Genomic DNA, 20204 nt, shown 5'->3' with positions numbered 1-20204 from the left:
GGAGCAGCTGGTAGTTTCGAACTGCTGACCTTAAGGTTCGCAGCCCGATTCGTAACCACTACGCTACCAGAGTTCAGTCTTAGCAGTATTTTAATAAATCTTAATCTAACAGTGTAATACTTCTAATTAAAAATCTTAATAGCTTTAATCAAAATAGAACTTATGATTAAAAAAATTAATAGTTTAAGTACTTAAACTGATGAATCTGCTATAACCTCATCACAAAGAAAATATTTCTCAACAGAAATTAATTAATGATAGATATTTGGCTTAACTAGACTACCCAAAACAGCTGACACTATGTATATTTAGTATGGAGACAGACTTTAAAATAATCTGAGATGATTAAAAAAAATTAAACCTTTACAGATTTTGATTAAATATTAAGCAATCAGAATTTTAAGCACAAGTTACAAATGTTGATTCTTGCCATCTCTTTGATTCTAGCTGAGAAGAAAGAGTATTCAAACTAAAATTATATAATAGCTGGATAATAATTTTACCTTCCCATTTCCCAAACATCCCTTCTAATCTTACCATTGGAAGGAGTCTCCAACACTTTTTGATAAAAAATTATTTTGAGCAGCAACCCAAACTCTGCATCTTTATTTATAAACTAATTACCATGTTATCATCATCAATGATAAAAAAAAATAATAATAGCTAGTTGATGTAGAGTCCATTCCAACTCAAATTAAGAGTAAAACTGCTTGTTTACAATGGCTGGTTTTTTGGAAGGACTTTCTTCAGAGGTACCTCTGGACGGGCTCAAACCTCCAACCTTTCGGGTAGCAGTAAAGAGCACCACACCCTTGACGCTTCATTAACGATGGTGGTGGTGGTGATGTGCTATGGAGGTGCTCTGTCTCAGAGAGACCCTGTATTGGGTTTCTGAGGTTGTAAATCCTCATGGGAGCAGAAAGGCTCACCTTTCTGATGAGCACCTGGAAGATTCAATCTGGCTCCTTGAGGTTTACAGTGAATGTAAATATATATTTCAAATAACCTTCTTCACTAATTTTGAATTATCTCAGCCAATTTGTTACTAGATTTAGGCTTCCATTTTATTTTTAATCTGTGCTTGAGTAGTTCAGAAGAAAAATAAATATCTACTTTGCCATTTTCTTATTGTCTTCATGTGCTTGTTATTAGCATTATTTTCAGTCTGTGATTCCTTTGCAGAATCTTTTAAAGCCATTTGTTCATTTTGGGAGGATCACACCAACACCTAACCACCCACTGCCATAGATTTTATTCCATCTGATTTTTTCCAAGATCTTTTCTAAACCTCTTTGCATACCTTATTTTTAAATAAACTATTGGGAAGAACAGTTTATTTAAGATTATGTAATATAAGGAGGCTTCAAAAAGTTCATGGAAAAATGCAGTTTAAAAGATCACTTTGAAGCCTCATGAACAATTCACTTAATTGGGCATATGCTGCAGTACTTCGTAGAATGCTGAAGTGAATGAACAAATATAAGTAGCACGGTCAATCCCCTGACTTACAGAAGTTCTTGTCTTCTTCCAGAATCTTCACATGTTTTAGGAGTTACATGACCATTTCACTTAGCTAAACTTGTGTTAATATCAGCCAGGATAGCAAGTGGATCTAGTAGTGTAGTTGGATACGTGTTGGGCTGTTTACCTCAATATCAGCAATTAAAATCCACCAGCTGCTCCGTAGGTGAAAGAGAAGACTTTCTGCTCCAGTATAGGTTTGTAGCCTCAGAAGCCCTACACAAAGTCACTATGAGTCAGAAATGACAGTGGCAGTGAGTTTGGTTTTTAGTTTATAACTAGTAATGTTGTTGTTAAGTGTCGTCAAGCTGGTTCCGACCCAGAGACCCAATATAGGGTTTCCAAGGAGCAGCTGGTAAGCTTGAAGTGCCGACCTGGCAGTTCATACGAGTTTGCAGTCTGGTGCATTAGCCAACAGCGCCACACCAGAATCTATAACTAGTAATAGTAAAGTTAAACTGCTTTTCCTTTTGTTTTAAATTGAGAAGCATATACGAAGGTAAAATGAAAAGTATTGCTACAAAATCCTAGAAATCAATATTAAACAAAAATATAAAAATGTGAGGCTATTGTTTCTTGGCATATCCTCCATTAGGTTTATATACTTCTGAAGATGGTGTTTTCTGTCTCTCTAACCCTTCCTCCCAAAGAATATGGCGCACTGCGATTTACACTGTAAAAATGGCAGTTATGGCATTCACAAAGAACTCAAATCATAATCCTTTTCAAATGCTTCATTTTTGAGTTGGGGGATGAAAAAGAAAAATATGAAGGAGCACAATCAAGGCTGTGAAGAGGTTAAATTACGGTTTCCCAATGAAATTCTCTTTGAATAGCCCTTGATACCCTCAAATAATGAACAGATGCATTGACAATGCAATTTTCCTGACCTGTATCTTACCAGTGGAGTCTTGGTGTGGCCCTATAGGGTAAGTACTGGATTACTAACTGCAAGGTCTGAGGTTCAAACTCACTATCTGCTCTTCAGACCCCTATACAGGGTCGTTAGAACCAACTTTACAGCACTTTACCAGTTTCACCAATGTAGTTTTCTATTTTCTTAAAACTTCTTACCTCTTCCCATGATAATCCTGCAAACTTGAAGAAAAGCTCTCTGGATTATCCCTTTGGAATCCCCAACAACAGTTGCCATAGGTTCTGAGCTGAGCTCTCCACATTTGAATTTCACTGACCCAGCAGATCACTTCAAAAGACCATATTTTGAGTGAATCTTGTTTTACTGAAGGTCCCAAACAATGCTAAGTATGTTACTAAGCGAATATGCCTGTAGCCATCCACTTTTGCAGAAGTATGTCTAAATGTGTTAAGTTTGCAATAAACCCATGCATACATGAACGAAACGGAACACATAAAGATGGGTACCCTAGGCATTAGTGAGCTAAAAAGGACAGGGAATTGACCATTTTGAATCAGACAAAAAGGTTTACTATGAGGGAAAAACAAATTGAAGAGGAATGGAAGACTTTCATCGTCAAAAGAGCATTCCAAGATTTATCGTGAAGTACAACACTATATATGATAGGATAATATTCATATGCCTACAACGAAGAGTTAATATCACTACTATTCAAATTTAAGCACTAACTGCTAAGTCCAAAGATGATAAAATTGAAGACTTTCACTAACATCTTTGGAATCCTGGTGTGGCACTGTGAATTACTGCACCAGACTGCAAAGATGTTTGAACTGCAAGGTTGGTGATTCAAGCTGACCAACTGCTCCTCAGAAACCCCATACAGTGCCACTATACCCCATACTCGACGGCACTTAACAGCAACAACAACACTAACATCTTCAGTCTGAAATGGATCAAACATGCAATCAAGATGCACTGATAATTACTAGTGTCTGGAAAAGACAGAGTTAGAAACAAAGAGGAAGGATGTTGTTGGTAAGTGCCACCGAGTCGGTGATAGAAATGATGCTGAAGATCATAAGATGGAATTTCAAAAGATCAATGATTTACTCACTGCAAATACTTTTTTTCAACAATATAGAAAGAACAACTACACAATTGGGAGTCCAGGTATGATGCTATCGAATTAGCAATCGACTGCTAACCACAAGGTTAGCTGTTCAAGCCTACCAGTCGCATTTTGGAAATCCTATACAGAGTTACCCACCACTCGTTTGTCAGTTTATCATACTATCATGTTGCTGTGATTCTGGAAGCTATACCATGAATATTTTAAAGACCAGAAGAGGCACCCATGGTGGCTATGTAACAGATGAGCTTTCTGACAAAGAGCCACAAAGAAGGAGAGATGGACTACTTACTACTATTGAGTCAATGAAAACCTTATGAAGAGCAGTTGTACACTGTCAGCACGAGAACACTGAATATTGAAACATGATGAAGAGCACCAGAATATTACCAGATATAGTGCCGGAAGATGAGCCCTTCAGGTTGGAAGGCACTCAAAATATGACTGAGGAAGAGTTGCCTTCCCAAGATAGATTTAAACGAGATGATGTGAATGAAGCAAAGCCTTTGGGACTTTCATCTGCTGATGGGGCACCACTCTTCAAGAAGAGAAACAGCTATAAACATCCATTAATAATTGGAGCATGGAATGTATTAAGTATGAATCTAGGAAAATTGGAAATTGTCAAAAATGAAATGGAGCACACAAATATCAATATCATAGGCATTAGTGAGATGAAATGGACTGGTACTGGCCATTGTGAATGTGACAAGCACATGGGTTACTATTCCAGGAATGAATAATTGAAGAGGAATGGCGTTGTATTCATCATTAAAAAAAAAAACAACATACCAAGATCTGCCTTGAAGTACAATGCTGTCTGTAATAGGTTAATATTCATAGCCCTACAAGGAAAACCAGTCAATGCCACTATTATTCAAACTTTTGCAGCAATGACAAGTCAGTGATGATGTAACTGAAAAATTCTACCAATTTCTTCAGTCTGAAATTGATCAAACATACAATAAAGATGTTTGATAATTTGGTGATTTGAATGCAAAGGTTGGAAACATAGGGGAAGAATCAATAGTTGGAAAACATGACCTTGGTGACACAAACCATGCATGCAAGGAAAACTTTGCTAAACACAAAAATGGCCGCAACTATACATTGACAGAGAACTTCCAACCGTTCAAGCCAGAATCAGAAAAGGACCTAGAAAAAGGAATAACAATGCTGATGTCAGATGGATTTTGGATGAAAGCAGAGACTATCAGAAAGGTGCTTACATTTGCTTTGATTACGCAAAGGCTTTCCACTGTGTGGATCGTGAGAAGCTACGGACAACACTGCGAAGAATGAGTGTTCTGGAACACTCAATTGTGTTCATGAGGAACCTGTCCAGAAGAGCAAGAGACAGTTGTTCAAACAGAACACGGGAACATAAAGGTTTAAAATTAAGAAAGGTGTGCATAAGGGTTGTACTCATTCACTATACTTATTCAATCTACATGCTGAGCAAATATCCGAGAATCTGGATTATATGAAGAAAAATGTGGCATCAGAAATTGGAGAGACTCATTAACAACCTGCCATATGCAGATGATGGCAGCCTTGCTTGTTGAAAGTGAAAAGGACTTAAAACACTGATGACCACAGCTTTTGATATGAGTTGCACCTTAGTGTTAAAAAAAAAAAAAAAAAATCCTTACCACTGAACTAATAAACAACATCCATATATATGGAGAAGAGACAAGTTTTCAAAGGCTTAATTTTGCTTGGATCAACCATCAACACTATTAGAATCAGCAGTCAAGAAATCAAACAACATATTACATTAGGCAAATCTGCTACAGAAGACCTCTTTAAAGTGTGGAAGAGCAAAGATGTCAGTTTGAGGACTACGGTTAACGGTTAACCTAACACAAGCCATGGTATTTTCAATAACATCATTTGCATGTGAAAGACGGACAGTGATAATAGAAAACCTTGAAAGACTTGATGCATTTGAGTTATGGTGTTGGAGGAGAATATTAAAAGTACCATTGACTGCCAAAAGAACAAACAAATCTGTGTTGGAAAAAGTAAAGCCAGAATGCTCCTTGGAAGCTAGGATGGCCAAACTTCGTCTCTTGTGCTTCTGACATATTATGAGGAGGGGCCAGTCCCTAGAGAACAACATCATATTTGGTAAAGTGAAGGGTCAGAGAAAAAGAGAAAGAACCCCAACAAGATGGACTGGTACAGTGACAGCAGCAATGCGTTCAAACATAGCAATGATTGTGAAGTTTGCACCAGGCAGTGTTTTGTTCCGTTGTGCATAGGGATCGCTATGAGTAATGACTCAATGCAACCTAACAACAACAATATACAGGGTCACTGTGGGTCAAAACTGACTCAACCGCACTTAACAAAAACATATATTTGGATAGCACTAGACAGAATACACAGGAATCCAAATGACTACATACGTAAAAAAGACAAGGAAGAAGGTCAATATAGTCAATGTGGCAGACTATCAACTGCTCATATGCAAGTTCAGCCTGAAGATGCAAAAAACTAAAGCAAGTCCACAACACCTAAAATATACCCTTGAGTACATCACAGTTAAATTTAGAGATCATCATAAGAAAAGATTTGATGCATTACTGAACTAATTCTGAAGATTAGAGGAATTATGAGATGACATCAAGAATATCATACATGAAGGAAAAGTTCATTAAAAAGACAGGAAAGAACCAAAAGACCAAAATGGATGTTAGAAGAGACGCTGAATCTTGCTCTTTAACATAGAGAAGCTAAGCAATGAGAAGAAATGATGAAGTAAAAGAGGTAAAAAAGAAATTCTAGAGCAACTCAGATGTCAAAGTCTTAAAATGAAATGGAATTAGAAAATCAACAGGGAAGAACAAATTCAGCATTCCTCAAGCTGAAAGAACTGAAGAAAAAATTCAAGCATAGGGTTGCAATATTGGATTCTGTAACAAAATACTGAAAGACACAGGAAGCACCAAATAAAAATGAAAAGACTACAGTCACTGGCCAATCTAAACTACATAAGGTCGCTATGGCTCAGTACCGACTCAATGGCACCTAACAACAAGCGATGCAAGTGCTGGAAGAGTTCACTTATCTATACCGAGAAACTTGGAAGACAGCTACTGGCCAATCAATTAGAATAGAACCTTATTTGTATCCATTACAAAGAAAGGTGATACATGGAATGCATAAATCATCAAACAATATCACTAGCATCACATTCAAGTAAAATTTTGATGAAGATAAATTAAAAAATGGTTGCAACAATATACATCAAAGAGCTGCCAGATATTAAAGCTGGATTCAGAAGTGGACGTGAAACAAAGAGATATCATTGCTGATGTCAGATGGGTCTTGGCTGAAAGCAGAGAATACCTGAAAGATATTTACTTGTGCTTTCCTGACTGCGCAAAGGCATTTGACTGTGTGGGTCACAACAGACTATGAATAACACTGTAAGGAATGGGAACTCCAAAATACTTAATTGTGCTCATGAAGAACCTGGGCCATAGACCAAGAGGTAGTTGTGAGAACAGAAGACGGAGATATTGAATGATTCAAAATTAGGAAATGTCTGTTTCCTTTCACCATACTTATTCACTCTGTATGACCAAATCATTCTAGAAACTTTATTGTATGAAGAAAAACATGGTATCAGGCATGGAGAAGAAGCATTAGCAGTCTTCGATTGGTGAATGACACAACCTAGCTGCTAGAAGCAATGACCATTTGAAATACTTACTGATGAACATCAAAGACTACAATCTTCAGAGTGGATTGCTTCTCAATGTAGAGAAAACAAAAATCCTTACAACTGGACCATTAAGTAACATCATGATAAATGGAAAGAAGACTGAAGTTGTCTAAGCATTCATGTGGCTTAATAGCCACAATCAATACTCATGGAAGTAGCAGTCAAGAAATCAAAAGAAACCCAGTCAAAAAATCACAGAGGATGAAAAGAAACTTCACCAAGGAAGACATTCAGGCAGCCAACAAACATGAAGAAAGGTTCATGATCATTAGCCATTTGTTATTGTTGTTGTTAGGTGTCATAGAGTCGGTACCTACTCATAGAGACCTAGCCATTGTTCTTTTTGTTGTTAAGTGCCATCAAGTCGGTTCCGACCCATAGCAACACAGTATAGGGTGGGTTTCCAAAGAGCAGCTGGTGAACTTGAACTGCCAACCTTGCAGTCCAAATGGCTTTGCATTTTGGTGCATTAACCCACCAGAGCCACACCAGGACCTAACCATTAAAGAGATGCAAATCAAAATAATTATATATGTGGTGCATCAGACTGCAAAGCCATTTGAACTGCAAGGTCGGTGGTTCAAGCTCACAAACTGCTCCTTGGAAACCCTATACAGGGTCGCTATGGGTCGGAACCGACTTAACGGCACTTAACAACAATACCAGCATTAACAGTGAAGTTCAAAAACAAGAAATGCTGGGAAGGTTTGGATAGATTCAGACCCTCTACAATGCATATAGGATTGTAAAATGCTCAACCACTCTGAAAACAGTACGGCATTTCCTCAGAAAGTTAGAAATACCATATGACCCAATAAGCCCTCTACTTGGTATATATTCACAAGAAATATATTCACAAGAAATATGAGCCAGGACACTAATAGATATACACACACCAATGATCATCAGAGCACTACTCACAATAGCAAAAAAATGGAGATAGCCTAAGTGCCCATAAATGGAAGAATGGATAAACAAACTTTGTTATGTACATACAGTGAAATACTATGTAAGCTTGATGAATAACAATGAATCTGTGAAACACCTCATTACATGGATGAACCTGCAGGACACTATGTTGACTGAAATTAATCAATCAAAAAAGGAAAAAAAAAATTGTGAGTCCATTGTTATAAACATTTAAGAAAAGGTTTTCATATTAAAAGAAACAGTCTTTGATGGCTACCAGGGGTAGGACAGACAAGAGAATAAATCCCTAGATAGAGGGTAGATACATGTTAGCTCAGGTGATGTTGAAGGCATTATACAGGAAAGAGAAGGGTAATAATATACAAGAAGATGGAGGGTGGCAGAAGAATGATGAAAATAGGTAAAGACACAGGGAGTTATGCAAGAGCTAAAGGGATAGAAATAAATAGTGATATAAACACAATGTTGGTACTGTGTGTAAATACATGGATTGAGACATAGGTTAAATGGGTACAGAAAGAGTGATATATACAAGCATATTTGTATCCTACAAATATGTAAGAATTTTAAAGAAGATATTTGTACATAAGTATTTACCTTTCCTGCAAACACAACTATGAATGTGGTGGAGCACACAGTGGGCAAAATGATGAAAATTTCCTAGATGTTATCAAACACCTTAAGGCAATGAGTTGATGGGCCTGGGGGTTCATGATCATTACCTCAGGGAACACTGGTCAACTGGTATAACACAGTCCACAAAGACAATGTTCTACATCCTGCTTGTGTGAGAAGCGTCTGGGATCTGAAAAGCTCATGAGCAGCTTCTCCATGTGCGGAAGAAAGAGTGATAGGTTTGGAATCAACAGTCCAACAGACTACTGCAGTATGTGAACATCAGTGTCCACGACTCTTGAGAACCAGAAGAACTAGACAATGCCTGGCTACCACTATCAACAACTCTGAAAGGGTAACTATAAAGAATCTCTGGTAGAATGGAAGAAAATGTAGAACAAAACTCAAAATTATTTAATTAAAAAAATAATAATGTGGCCCTCAACTACACTTTAAGTCTGGAAAGGAACTCACCCTCATGGTCCAATATTCAGCCAAGAGGTAGATAGGTTCATGTCAAAGTATGCTAACCATGGAATGCTCAATCATTTGGGATAAAAAGGGCAACAGTTTCCTAAGGGCAAAGTTGAGAAAGGATAGGAAGTAGGGTGGAATACAGGTGGAGGAAGTAGGGTGGAATACAGGTGGAGCCACAGAGAGGAAGCAGGTAATTGTTTTCACATGGAGGGGATTATAATTACTGAGACAAAACAAAGTGCATGACTTTTTTAACGTAAAGCTGATAATCTTGCCTGTAAACCGCCTCTCAATTCACATTCACAATAAAATGTTTTAAATAAAAAAAGAAATCAAAAGATGCACTGCATTAGGCAAATTTGCCACAAAGGACCTCTTTAAAGTGTTAAAGAGCAAAAATGCCACTTAGAGGACTAAGGTATCCTGACCCAAGTCAAGATATTTTAAATCTCCTTATATGCATATGGGAGCACGATGGCTTTGTATGATAACCACTGGACTGCATACAAGGTAGGTGGTTCAAACCCACCAAACATTCCTTGGAGAAAAATGAGGCTTTCTGCTCCTAAAAGATTTACAGCCTCAGAAACCCTACACAGGGTCACCATGAGTTGGAATTAACTCAATGGCATTTAACAACAATAACATATGCATGTTAAAGTTGGACAATGAATTAGGAAGACCATAAAACAATCAATGCATTTGAATTATGGTGTTGGATAAGAATTTGGAAAGTACCATGAACTACCAGAAGAACAAACAAATCTATCTTGGAAGAAGTACAGCCAGGAGAATATGCCTTAGTAAGTACAGATGACAAGACTTGATGTCTCATACTTTAAACATGTTATTAAGGACCTCAAGAAGGACATCGTGCTTGAAAAGTGGAGGGTCAGTGAAAAAAAGAGGAAGACCTTCAAAAAGACAGACTGTCACAGTGGCATCAACAATGGGATCAAACATAACGACAATTGTTTGGATGATTCAGAACTTGGTAGTATTTTGTTCAGTTGTACACAATTTACATAGGCATTATGAATTGAAATTGACAGGATGGCACCTAACAACAATATGTATAAACTGAAACCCAAATACCAATACTTCCTGATTTACCCTCATCAATAGAAGCGTGTAATGTTTCTATTGATTACCTTAAGGAGCCCTTGTGGTGTAGTGGGTTACGTGTTGGGCTCCTTACTGCAAGGTCAGCAGTTTGAATCCACCAGCTACTCCACAGGAGAAAGATGAGGCTTTCTGCTCCTGTAAAGAGTTACAGCCTCAGAAACCCTATACAGGGTCACTATGCGTGTGAAGCGACTCAACAGCACACCACCACCACCACCATCTCCACCACCACCACTGATTACCTTGCATGCACCCCATTCTAGTTAGAGAGCTACAGAGCAGACAGAAAGAAAAAAAAAAAAAAAAACTCATTCAAAGGAGATAAAATTTTCTTGAGACCAACTCTACTGATTTTTACCAGGCTACTTAAGCCAGACATTTGACTTAAAAGGTTTCTGTGCTGTTTAAAGAATGACATTGTAAACAGCTTTTAAAAGAACTCTAAGCACATATACTTACATTATTTTTTGTCGAATATTCTGCTGATAAATAAAGAAACAACTGCTTAACATTCCAATCAAATATATTCTCTAGATGTAAACAAGTTAAGGAATATACAAATGGGAAAGTAGCAAACAATTTTAAACAGATTTTGGTTAGCCTTAATTTCCCATAGCAATACAGATTAACAAAATAGTAAAAAAAGGAAGGGTGGCAAAGAAACACTGAGCCATCTGTTCTCTGTAAGGGGAATAAACTAGTAAAAACCTATATAAAAGATAAATATACTGTAAAATTCAGCCCATTCCAAAGCCAAGTATTAACCAGTTTGATATTAACAGCATCTCCCCCTATTCCTTCACTAGCTGAGACACGTGGTGTTAAGAAAATGACTAGGTAGTTATCTGCAATAACAACCCAGTAAGTCTAAAAGAAAAATTAGAGGACTTAATATTTCCAGTACACAGGATTTCCAATCATAAGAATTTAAATTTAGCAATAGCAATTAAATTTAGTATAATTTAAATTCAGCAAATCTGTACTAGGTTCAAACAATTAAAATTATACATGTTGTTTTTTTGTCATATACCAGTAGAGATTAAAATGTGTGACTACATGAATTATGTTGATAAAAATATGCAGCTGAATATCAACTTGGCTACATTCAGATTCGTAGGGTGGGGAAAAAATAATCAAAAGAATTAGCTAGATGACTAATGCCAATACTGAGATGTTTATTTTATTACCCATTACCACATTTTTATGAACCCTGGTGTGGTGCTAAAGGATAAGCACTGGACTGGCAACCACAAAATTGGCAGTTCAAATCCACCAGCTCTCTAAGAAACCACACAAGGGTCATTATAAGTTTGATACAACTGAAAAACACTCAGCCACCACCATGTTTTTACACAAATAATGTGCATGTTGTGCAGTTTTTCTGCCAACTACACAACTTCCTACACATTATTTTTGTAAGCAAGATAGGCCAATTTTTCTTTTAAATGTTGCCAACTTCAATTTTTATTCCTTATCACATAGAAACCTATTTAAGATAGGTATTGGTTTTATATTACTTGAAATTTAAGCCAAAAGTATTTACTGGTAGATAAAAATGATACACAAAATTTAACTTTTGTAATTTCCTGATAAAATATCCTCATCATCCTCATGAATGGAGTAGTGGAATGTTACATTGAAATCAAAGAGTTTGAATGAACAAAGAACCACAACAAGATGATTACATTACATTTTGCTTTTATAAAAATCTTAAACTGAAACATAATTTAAGATAGTCAGTCTTTGAATTCAACAAGTAACCATATCCAGAAGAAATTGTATTTTGCCCTTAAAATAGGCCACTTAATTTTTAAAATTCATTATCAACCCTCGTGGCACTGTAGGATAAACACAGGACTGCTAGCCACAAAGTCTGCAGTTCAAACCCAGCAGCTGCTCAATACGATAAAGATGAGGGTTTCTGCTCCTGAAAAGGTTTACAGCCTCAGAAGCTCAATACAAGGTCACTATGAGTAAGAACTAGCCTTTTGACAATGGGTAGGATCAGCATCAGACTCCTGTAACATGGGAGAACAGATAAATGAGGCTGAAATTCACTTCTGGAAATGCCACGAGACATCCGTGGTACTATACCAGAACTGTTTTACCCAATTTCAACATTTCCACATGTCAGACATGTGGCGCATTACTTGCCAAAAATATGGTATATTTACACTGTTAAGTCACTTTAATTATATGTGCTACACTCCACTTTTAGATGTATGTATCTCAATCACTGGTATAGATTTTGAAGTCTAAGACAGCTCTCTACAAACAGAGTAGCAGCATGAAGATCTGAATAAACTACAAATTATGAAATTGAAAACAAATATAAAAGTGGCAATTTTAGAAAATTTCAGTGTAATTCTCCAGATGTACAAAGCCACAAGTTTTACACAAGATCCTATTCATTCTTAATAAAGTTAAAAGAAAGTTATAAGACTTAAAAGCAAATATACAAAGTTAGCATAGGACTTTGCTGATAGCTTATTCTATTTCTAGTGTACTTTTTATTTCTAGGAAAGTTAAGGTAATTCTGCAGTAGCAGAAAGACATGTCAGGTAAACTCCCCAGATACATGATCTGCTTCAACTGTTCAGATCTGATCCAATCTCCATACACAATTTTAATCCAGAGATTTTAAAAAGGTAGATGAAGTTTGGCTAGAAGTGACAGAGAACAATGCTGCCAAGATATTAACTCCAGATCTTAGTTGTTGTGCCATCAAGTTGGTTCCAACTCATAGCAATACTGTATAGGGTTTACGAGGAGCAGCATGTGAGTTTGAACTGCTGACCTTGTGGTTCGCAGTCCAGTGCTGATCCTACAGTGTCACACCGGGAGTCCCAAGATCCTAAAAGATTAAATTGACTGAAATTATCAGTTGTCAAAAGATAAAAATTTTAAATAAAGAGAAATACTTAAAATATTTCAAAGTAATTTTTAATTGCTCAGATTTCTCTGATCCTTATTATAAAAGCTGTTAGAAAAAGAATTATAAAACTGTTAATATGGTTTACCAAAATTAAGCATAACAGATAAAATAGACTTTACCATGTTTCTCTCTACTCTCACAAAATACAGTTAGATTATTTAAGATTGTACATGAAATATTTCTAGGCAGACTGAATACTGATAACATTGTTCTTTCTTTAATCTTAATATACAATTTTACTTTTTTTCTTTCCAAATCACAGATTCAAATTATCTTTTGTAGTTCTGGTCTATTTGTTTCTTTGAAAAGTATTAACTCACAAATTCATAGAAAAGGTTTATGGGGGTATTATCATGTTTTTGGAGTCCTGGTGTGGCGCTGAGGATGTTAATGCGCCATACTAGAAGCTCACCAGTTATTCCTTGGAAACCCTATACAGGGTCACCATAGGTTGGAACCGACTTGACGGCACTTAACAACACCATCATGTTTTTACTGCAATAATACGCATTATTATACAATTTTTGCAAAATGTGCAGCTCTCTTATGCACAAGTTTCCTGTGCATGTTGAGTGTATGCACTATTTGCACGGATGTATTATTTATGGAGGAGTCCTGGTATGGCCCTGTGGATACACGCGTCAGACTACAAGGCTGCTTGAACTACAAGATCAGCGGTTCAAGCTCACCAGCTGCTCCTTGGAAATCCTATACAGAGTCGCTATAGGTTGGAACCGACTTGACGGCACTTAACAACAACATTATATGTGGAAAATAAGTAGTACTACTCTACTAATGAAAACACCTTGTTATGTTGTTGTTATGTGCTGGCAAGTCCATTCTGACTCATAGGGACCCTGTGAGTCCGTTTCCAAGGAGAAGCTGGTAGGTTTTAACCACTGACTGTGCAGTTAGCAGTCCAGTGCTTACCCTACAACACCACACCAGGACTCCAAAGGCACTGAAATTTTCAAGGTTCAGTTGATTCTGTAGGATAATCATCCCTTGTTCCCAAAGTCACTAAGCAACATTTATCTGCTTATAAGATTTAAGAAAAAGCAGTGAATTTCTTAAAGGATATCCGCAGTTATATCAAATGTAATGAATCCCAGATCACTTCTTTCTCTAGGTCCAGTGAAGTCTTCTACATTTTTTCTAGAAATAAAGACAAAAATTTTACCACACTTCAAATATAACAACATAAAAAATGCACATGCCCATAATTACTTAAAGTGAAAAGATTTAGTTGTGTGCACAGGTAAAAAAGCAATTCCACACATAAAAAAGTAAAAATCAAATTGAACTCTGAATATGCAAACAAGGTATACATTCTAATCCCAAATAAAAGTGGGTCTTTAGCTATTTTCATGTACCTTTAAGAAAAATCCCTAAAATAAAAAAACAAAAACTGGGATAACAAAACTTTTCAAAGAAACTGCAAATGTTTAACACAAAGCAATCAGACTAAAGAGACAAAAGTTACATATGAATACAAGGTGAGTGAAAAATTTAAATGAAATCCTAGCACCTACTACTTATTGAAAGCTTATTTTGTTCAAAGGAGTCCTGGTAGTGCAGTGATTAAGCACTCTGCTGCAAACATGAAGGCAGTCAAACCCACCAGCTGTTGGGTCATCAGTTCTATGGGGCCCTGTTGTTAAGCTCTGTGCAGTCACTTAAGACTTATAAGGACCTTTTAGAGGATTTCTGAGGAGCAGCAGCTGGTAGATTTGAACCACAGATCTTGCAGTTAGTAATTCAGTGCTTATCCTACAGCACTACAACAAGATTCCACTATGCCCTGTTGCTGCTGTGTGCTGTCAAATTAATTCTGCCTCATAGAGACTGGTATAGGGTTTCCAAGGGAGCAGAAAGCCTCATCTTTCTCCCAAGGATCAGCTGGTGGATTTGAACTGCTGACCTTGAGGCTTGCAGTCCAAGATTAACCCACTATGCTACTTACTATACAGCCTTTGTTGTTGTTGTTAAGTGCTGCCAAGTTGGTTCCAACCCACAGCAACCCTGTACAGGGTTTGTGTGAAGAGACTGTTGAGCTTTAACCATCAACCAACCTTGTAATTCAAATAGACTGGGCAGACTAGCGCATGAACCCACAGTGCCACCATCTGAATAAGACCACAGCTATGGGTTTGGGTTTTCTTGTTTTACTTTGTGTCTTGTTCACTATTTTTCATTTATCTCAATAACCAAAAATATGCATATAAATTTCTTCCATTTAAAACGAAAAGGAAGTAAACTCCAAAATCTAAGAAACCTGCTCATGATAGAGTAGCTAACATTTGTTGAATGTTTACTATGCCAAGCTCATTTCTAAACACTCACTGGGCTGATAAGCTCAGTGCTGATTTTCACCCCCAGACTATTTGAATCTGGAGCGTTTTTAAGCAAGCATCAAGGCTGTGTTGTTAAGTGCCATAGAGGAGGTTCAGACTCGTAGTGACTCTGTATAGGGTCTACAAGGAGCGACTGGTGGGTTTGAACAGCTGACCTTGTGGTTACCAGTTCAGTGCTTATCCTACAGCGCCAGCAAAAAAAGGGGGGAGGGGCATTATATGATTGCTTTGTTGGGGACTCTGACAAAGAAATAAAGGAAATCAAGGTTGAAGAACAAGAGTGAACTTGTTGGAAGATGGGATAGAAGGAAATGAAAATCAGAGCAAAAAGGTATGCATCAAAGAAAAACACTAAAGAACAAATTATTACCAGTTTAAAAAAAAGAAAAAGCCACACTGAAATGACACCGTCATTACGAAGTTGTATTTTTTGGCATTTTCACGGATTTATTCAAACGGTTGGCTCTTTAAAACGCACACCTATCCCATGTATCAGAAAGCAAAGATGCTTAATTCAGTGCATCCTAAAAAGATCTCTTGCCAACTTCAAAGCAGCACCAAGTATTTACTGTCTTCTGAAGCTGGCAACACAACAGTAAAGGAAATGTCAAACAGGGCAAACTCTGGTTGATATTGAGACAAAAGCAATCCCTTTATTCAGTCTCAAGCCTAACAGAACTGAGGAAGAGCCACGAACGTGGAACACAGACGCAGACAGCAAGCGGCAGTCCGGCCTCGCGCGCGGACCCGACGGGCCCTCGGAGGCGCCCCGAGGCGCGAGCGGGCGCGGCGGCGGCGCCGGCTGTGCTGTTGTGTAGCTCCCTCATTGGCCAGGCGTAGGTGGAGGGAAGTGAGGAACAGGAAGGAAGCGGAGGCACTGACCTGAGTAACACTCAAAATTAAAATTTAAGAGCAAGCCCGGGAATTTACGGTGGAGGGGTGAGCTCTGGGAGTTCGAGGGAAGCCGGAAAGCCTGCGAGATCCACCCCCGGACGTCTGCGCCGGGGGCAAGTGGCCGCTCAGGAGGTTGCTCCTGGGACGGCGCGGGCGTCCAGGCCCGCGGCGCCGGTCCCGTCTAGGCACCCCTCCCCTTTGGCCGAGCATCGGCCGCACTCACAACATGATCCGCGAGACGTGCAGTCGCACTGGGACACTCCGGTCTTTGAAAGCGGTGGTGATGAAGCAGCCGAAGGTGAGCGCCGCCATCACGCTCAGTGAGAAAGCGAACAATGAGTTCGCCCGCGACAGCACCGTGTTCATCGCGACGGTCTCCCACGAACCCTATCTCTACACACACACACACCCGGCTTCTAGTTCCGGCCCCCGACCGGCTCGGTGCGATCCGCGCCGCTGGCGGTGTGCGCGTTCCGGGAGCGCGCACCGCTTCGGCCCCGCCTCCAAGCCAGTCTTCCAACGCGAGCGCGCTCGCACACGCCTCTCGGGACACACCCACCAAGTGGGATGGACCGCGCGGAAAGGGAGAGACTAAGCCCTGGGCCCGCCCATCCTTCTATCTTCACTCCATCACCAATCAGCGACGAGCAAGGGAGGGGCGGGTTTACGTTATGAAAAACCCACCCTTCTCTGGTCTTCTCAATGCTGCTGCAGCCTTCTTGTCTGGGAGGAGAAAGGTTTACCGTCTTCTTAAATCAGAGGGTTTGAGACTGTTGTTATTTATGCTCTGTTCCATTAACTTGCACTTAAAACTGGCAGAAAAGAAAGGTGATTTGGATTATTTCAAACGTGTAGTGTTTGAAGGAGCTCTTTACAAAACTCTTGGTCTTCTTTTACAAATCTGGTGGTAGTGGTTATGTGCAGTGGAGTCGGTTCCGACTCATAGGGACCCTGTACAGGGTTTCCGAGGCTGTAAATCTTTACGGGAGCAGAAAGCCTCCTCTTTCTTCCGCGGAACAGCTGGTAGTTTCGAACTGCTGACCTTGTGGTTCGCAGCCCAATTCGTAACCACTACACTACCAGAGCAAACCTAGTCAAAGTTAAGGCTTCAGTTTTTGGAGGGTGAGGGGAGAGGAAAGAAATGGTCCCTAACAACAACAAAAAAGCAGTAAAGTGTTTCCACTTTTAACTTCTTTCTTCCTACAACCTTAGTCCCATTCCTGTTAATGATTGCCTCTTACAGATAGCTAAGGCTGTATGGTACCAGCTCTAAATATTTGCATTTTTTTCAGAAGGATATGAGATAACTAAAAGGTTGCCCTCACTGGTTTCTGAGTCTCAGAGTTGCTAATGTTTATGAAATTGCCACACAACAAAAGATAGAAGAACTTAAAATTGGCAGACCATCAGTTAATAGTGGAATTAATTCAGCAAATTCACTATACCATTGAGTGACTTTAAGGATCCAGACAGAGCCAACTGACCTTGAATATAGTCTGCAGACACTCTTTTAACACTAGAGATTTATGTAATTATAGTAATTAAATCAAAGGGACCAGTCAGTCATCCAAGGAAAAAAAGTTGTTTGTGCTTTAGAGTCCATAAAGGAAGAAGAAAATACAAGTGCAAATCCAACAATATGATTAAGATCTGACCCTGATGCTGGTTTTAATTTTATATTGTAGAACCTTTGCTTCTTTGCATTTATCCATTGTCATTTGATTTGTTTTCACACATTTTTGTTGTTAAGTACCTAATAATGTGTCCAAAGTATGTGATACAAAAGCTCACCATCCTCCATTCTAAGAAACATTCTGGTCATATGTCTTCCAAGGTAGATTAGTTTTTTACTGGCAGTCCATGATACTTTCAATATTCTTCACCAAGTATAGCAATGATTGTGAAGATGATGCAGGACTAGGAAACATTTTGTTCTGTGATCTGTAGAGTCATCTTGAGTTGAAGCTAACTGAATGGCTGATTATAACAATACCTTGCTTTTATCCTGTTTGACCTTTGGGTTCCTTGCCTTTTCCCTTCTTATTCCCAATTCCTGCCTCAGGCTCTACTGGTACTGTTAACCCCTTCAGACACATTTCTCTAGATTCCTGACATCAAATTACCTGCTCAATCTTCATTTGCCTGGTCTCCTTGCTTCCACACGTCCACAGCATTGGAAGGGAAATATTTTCACTCTTAACCATTGAGCCATTCAGTGACTTCATCAGTTAAAGTGACCTCTTTGTAAGGGAAATGATTCAGGCAAAATCCACTATTATAATCAAATACATCTTTTGTGTACTCTTTTACAATTTTAATACTCCTTATGCAAAGCTGAAAAAAATGTTTAAATCAACATTTAACAAAGAAGGTTAGAAAACTCTGTGCAATGCAGTGAATTATTTAATCTGACTCTTCTAGACCTAGTGTTTATAACTCCTACCAAATGATTTTTCTGATGTGTCAAGGTTAGAGAAGGTGTAGGAAGATACTGATAGGATTTACATGATTCAATTGTGAGTGATCATTCATGGGGCTAATTGTGATTGTAAAAATTTGGAACTCTGGTATGGGATCAATTTTACCATCCTGTGGGGTACAAAATGAGCCCTCTCAGTAGTAGAAGAAGGTATCTCACTACAGTCAAAGAAGAAAAGCCAGCACAGGTGTGTTTATTCTTTAGACCCTGTGATTCCTGACACTGAGATTCCTTGATTCAGGATTGCACAGCTGTGACACCAGAAAAGGGCAGAGGAGCGGCAGCAGCAAAACCAAGAGCTAGAGCACAGGACAGAGCAGTGATCTTCCTGGCCTACTGACCAAGTAATGCTGAGTGCCTTTAGGCAAGAGGATTGCTTTCTTTCAGAATAGGGTGCCTCCAGGCACTTGATTGGGGAGCTAGGTTTGCTGATTTATAGAGTATAGCAGATCAGCCTAGGGCTAAGGCTTATGATGAAATGGCTTGCCATTTGGACAGTTACCCAGAAACATTAAAGGAGTGGTTTAACATTCCCCAAGGAGGGCGGAACCAGGCCAAGGGCCAAGGACCAGAGAGAGGCCTGCTGTGAGCATGACTGGCAAGCGTCTATCCTGACAAAAGAATTTCATTCTGAACATTTCTGATCCTGAATTGTAATCTGTTAACTTCCCTAATAAACCCTACAATTGTGAGTATTCTGTGTGGCAATTACAGTCAATTATTGAACCCAGCTCAGTAGAGTGTTGTTGAAGGGACAATTGGTGTCAGAATTAGTAAGGAAGGTTGGAGGGTGGAAGCGCGTCTGACCTCAACCTTACAGGAATTGGTCTTAGGTTGATGTTGATTCTCCTTCACCCTTGTGAAGTGTGAGGAGGTCAGACATAGCCGCCATGCCATTGTTATACCCCGTCTATACTTTTTTATTGTTGTTGTTACGTGCCATCGAGTTGATTCCAACCCATAGCTACCCTGTATAGGGTTTCCAAGGAGCAGCTGGTGAGCTTGGCCCGCCAACCTTGCAGTTCAAAAGACTTTGCAGTCTGACGCATTAGCCCACAGCGCCACACACACAATACTAAAAGTGAAGGTACAAGCACCTGTATTCCAGCTTGAGAAAAAAAATGAATAGAAAGTT

General features: G+C 38.8%; 1 protein-coding gene across 1 annotated transcript in view; it reads right to left on the bottom strand.

Annotated features, from left to right (window-relative positions):
- The window catches only part of SPCS3 (signal peptidase complex subunit 3 homolog (S. cerevisiae)), a 21850-nt gene extending 4783 nt beyond the window's left edge, over positions 1-17067 (bottom strand). Inside the window, exons 1-3 of the mRNA XM_006834414.1 lie at positions 16814-17067; positions 14424-14497; positions 10867-10943 (exon numbers count right to left, since the gene is read on the bottom strand). Of these exons, the coding sequence (XP_006834477.1) occupies positions 10867-10943; positions 14424-14497; positions 16814-16956 (294 nt within the window). The 5' untranslated portion in view covers positions 16957-17067. The remainder of the gene's footprint in view (positions 1-10866; positions 10944-14423; positions 14498-16813) is intronic.
- Between the last annotated feature and the right edge of the window lie 3137 nt (positions 17068-20204).

This window comes from Chrysochloris asiatica, unplaced genomic scaffold (assembly GCF_000296735.1).
Source record: "Chrysochloris asiatica unplaced genomic scaffold, ChrAsi1.0 scaffold00011, whole genome shotgun sequence".
In the NCBI taxonomy this organism is placed as follows: Eukaryota; Metazoa; Chordata; class Mammalia; order Afrosoricida; family Chrysochloridae; genus Chrysochloris; species Chrysochloris asiatica.
Note: the sequence above shows the minus strand (reverse complement) of the source record. Positions and strands in the feature narration are given on the sequence as shown.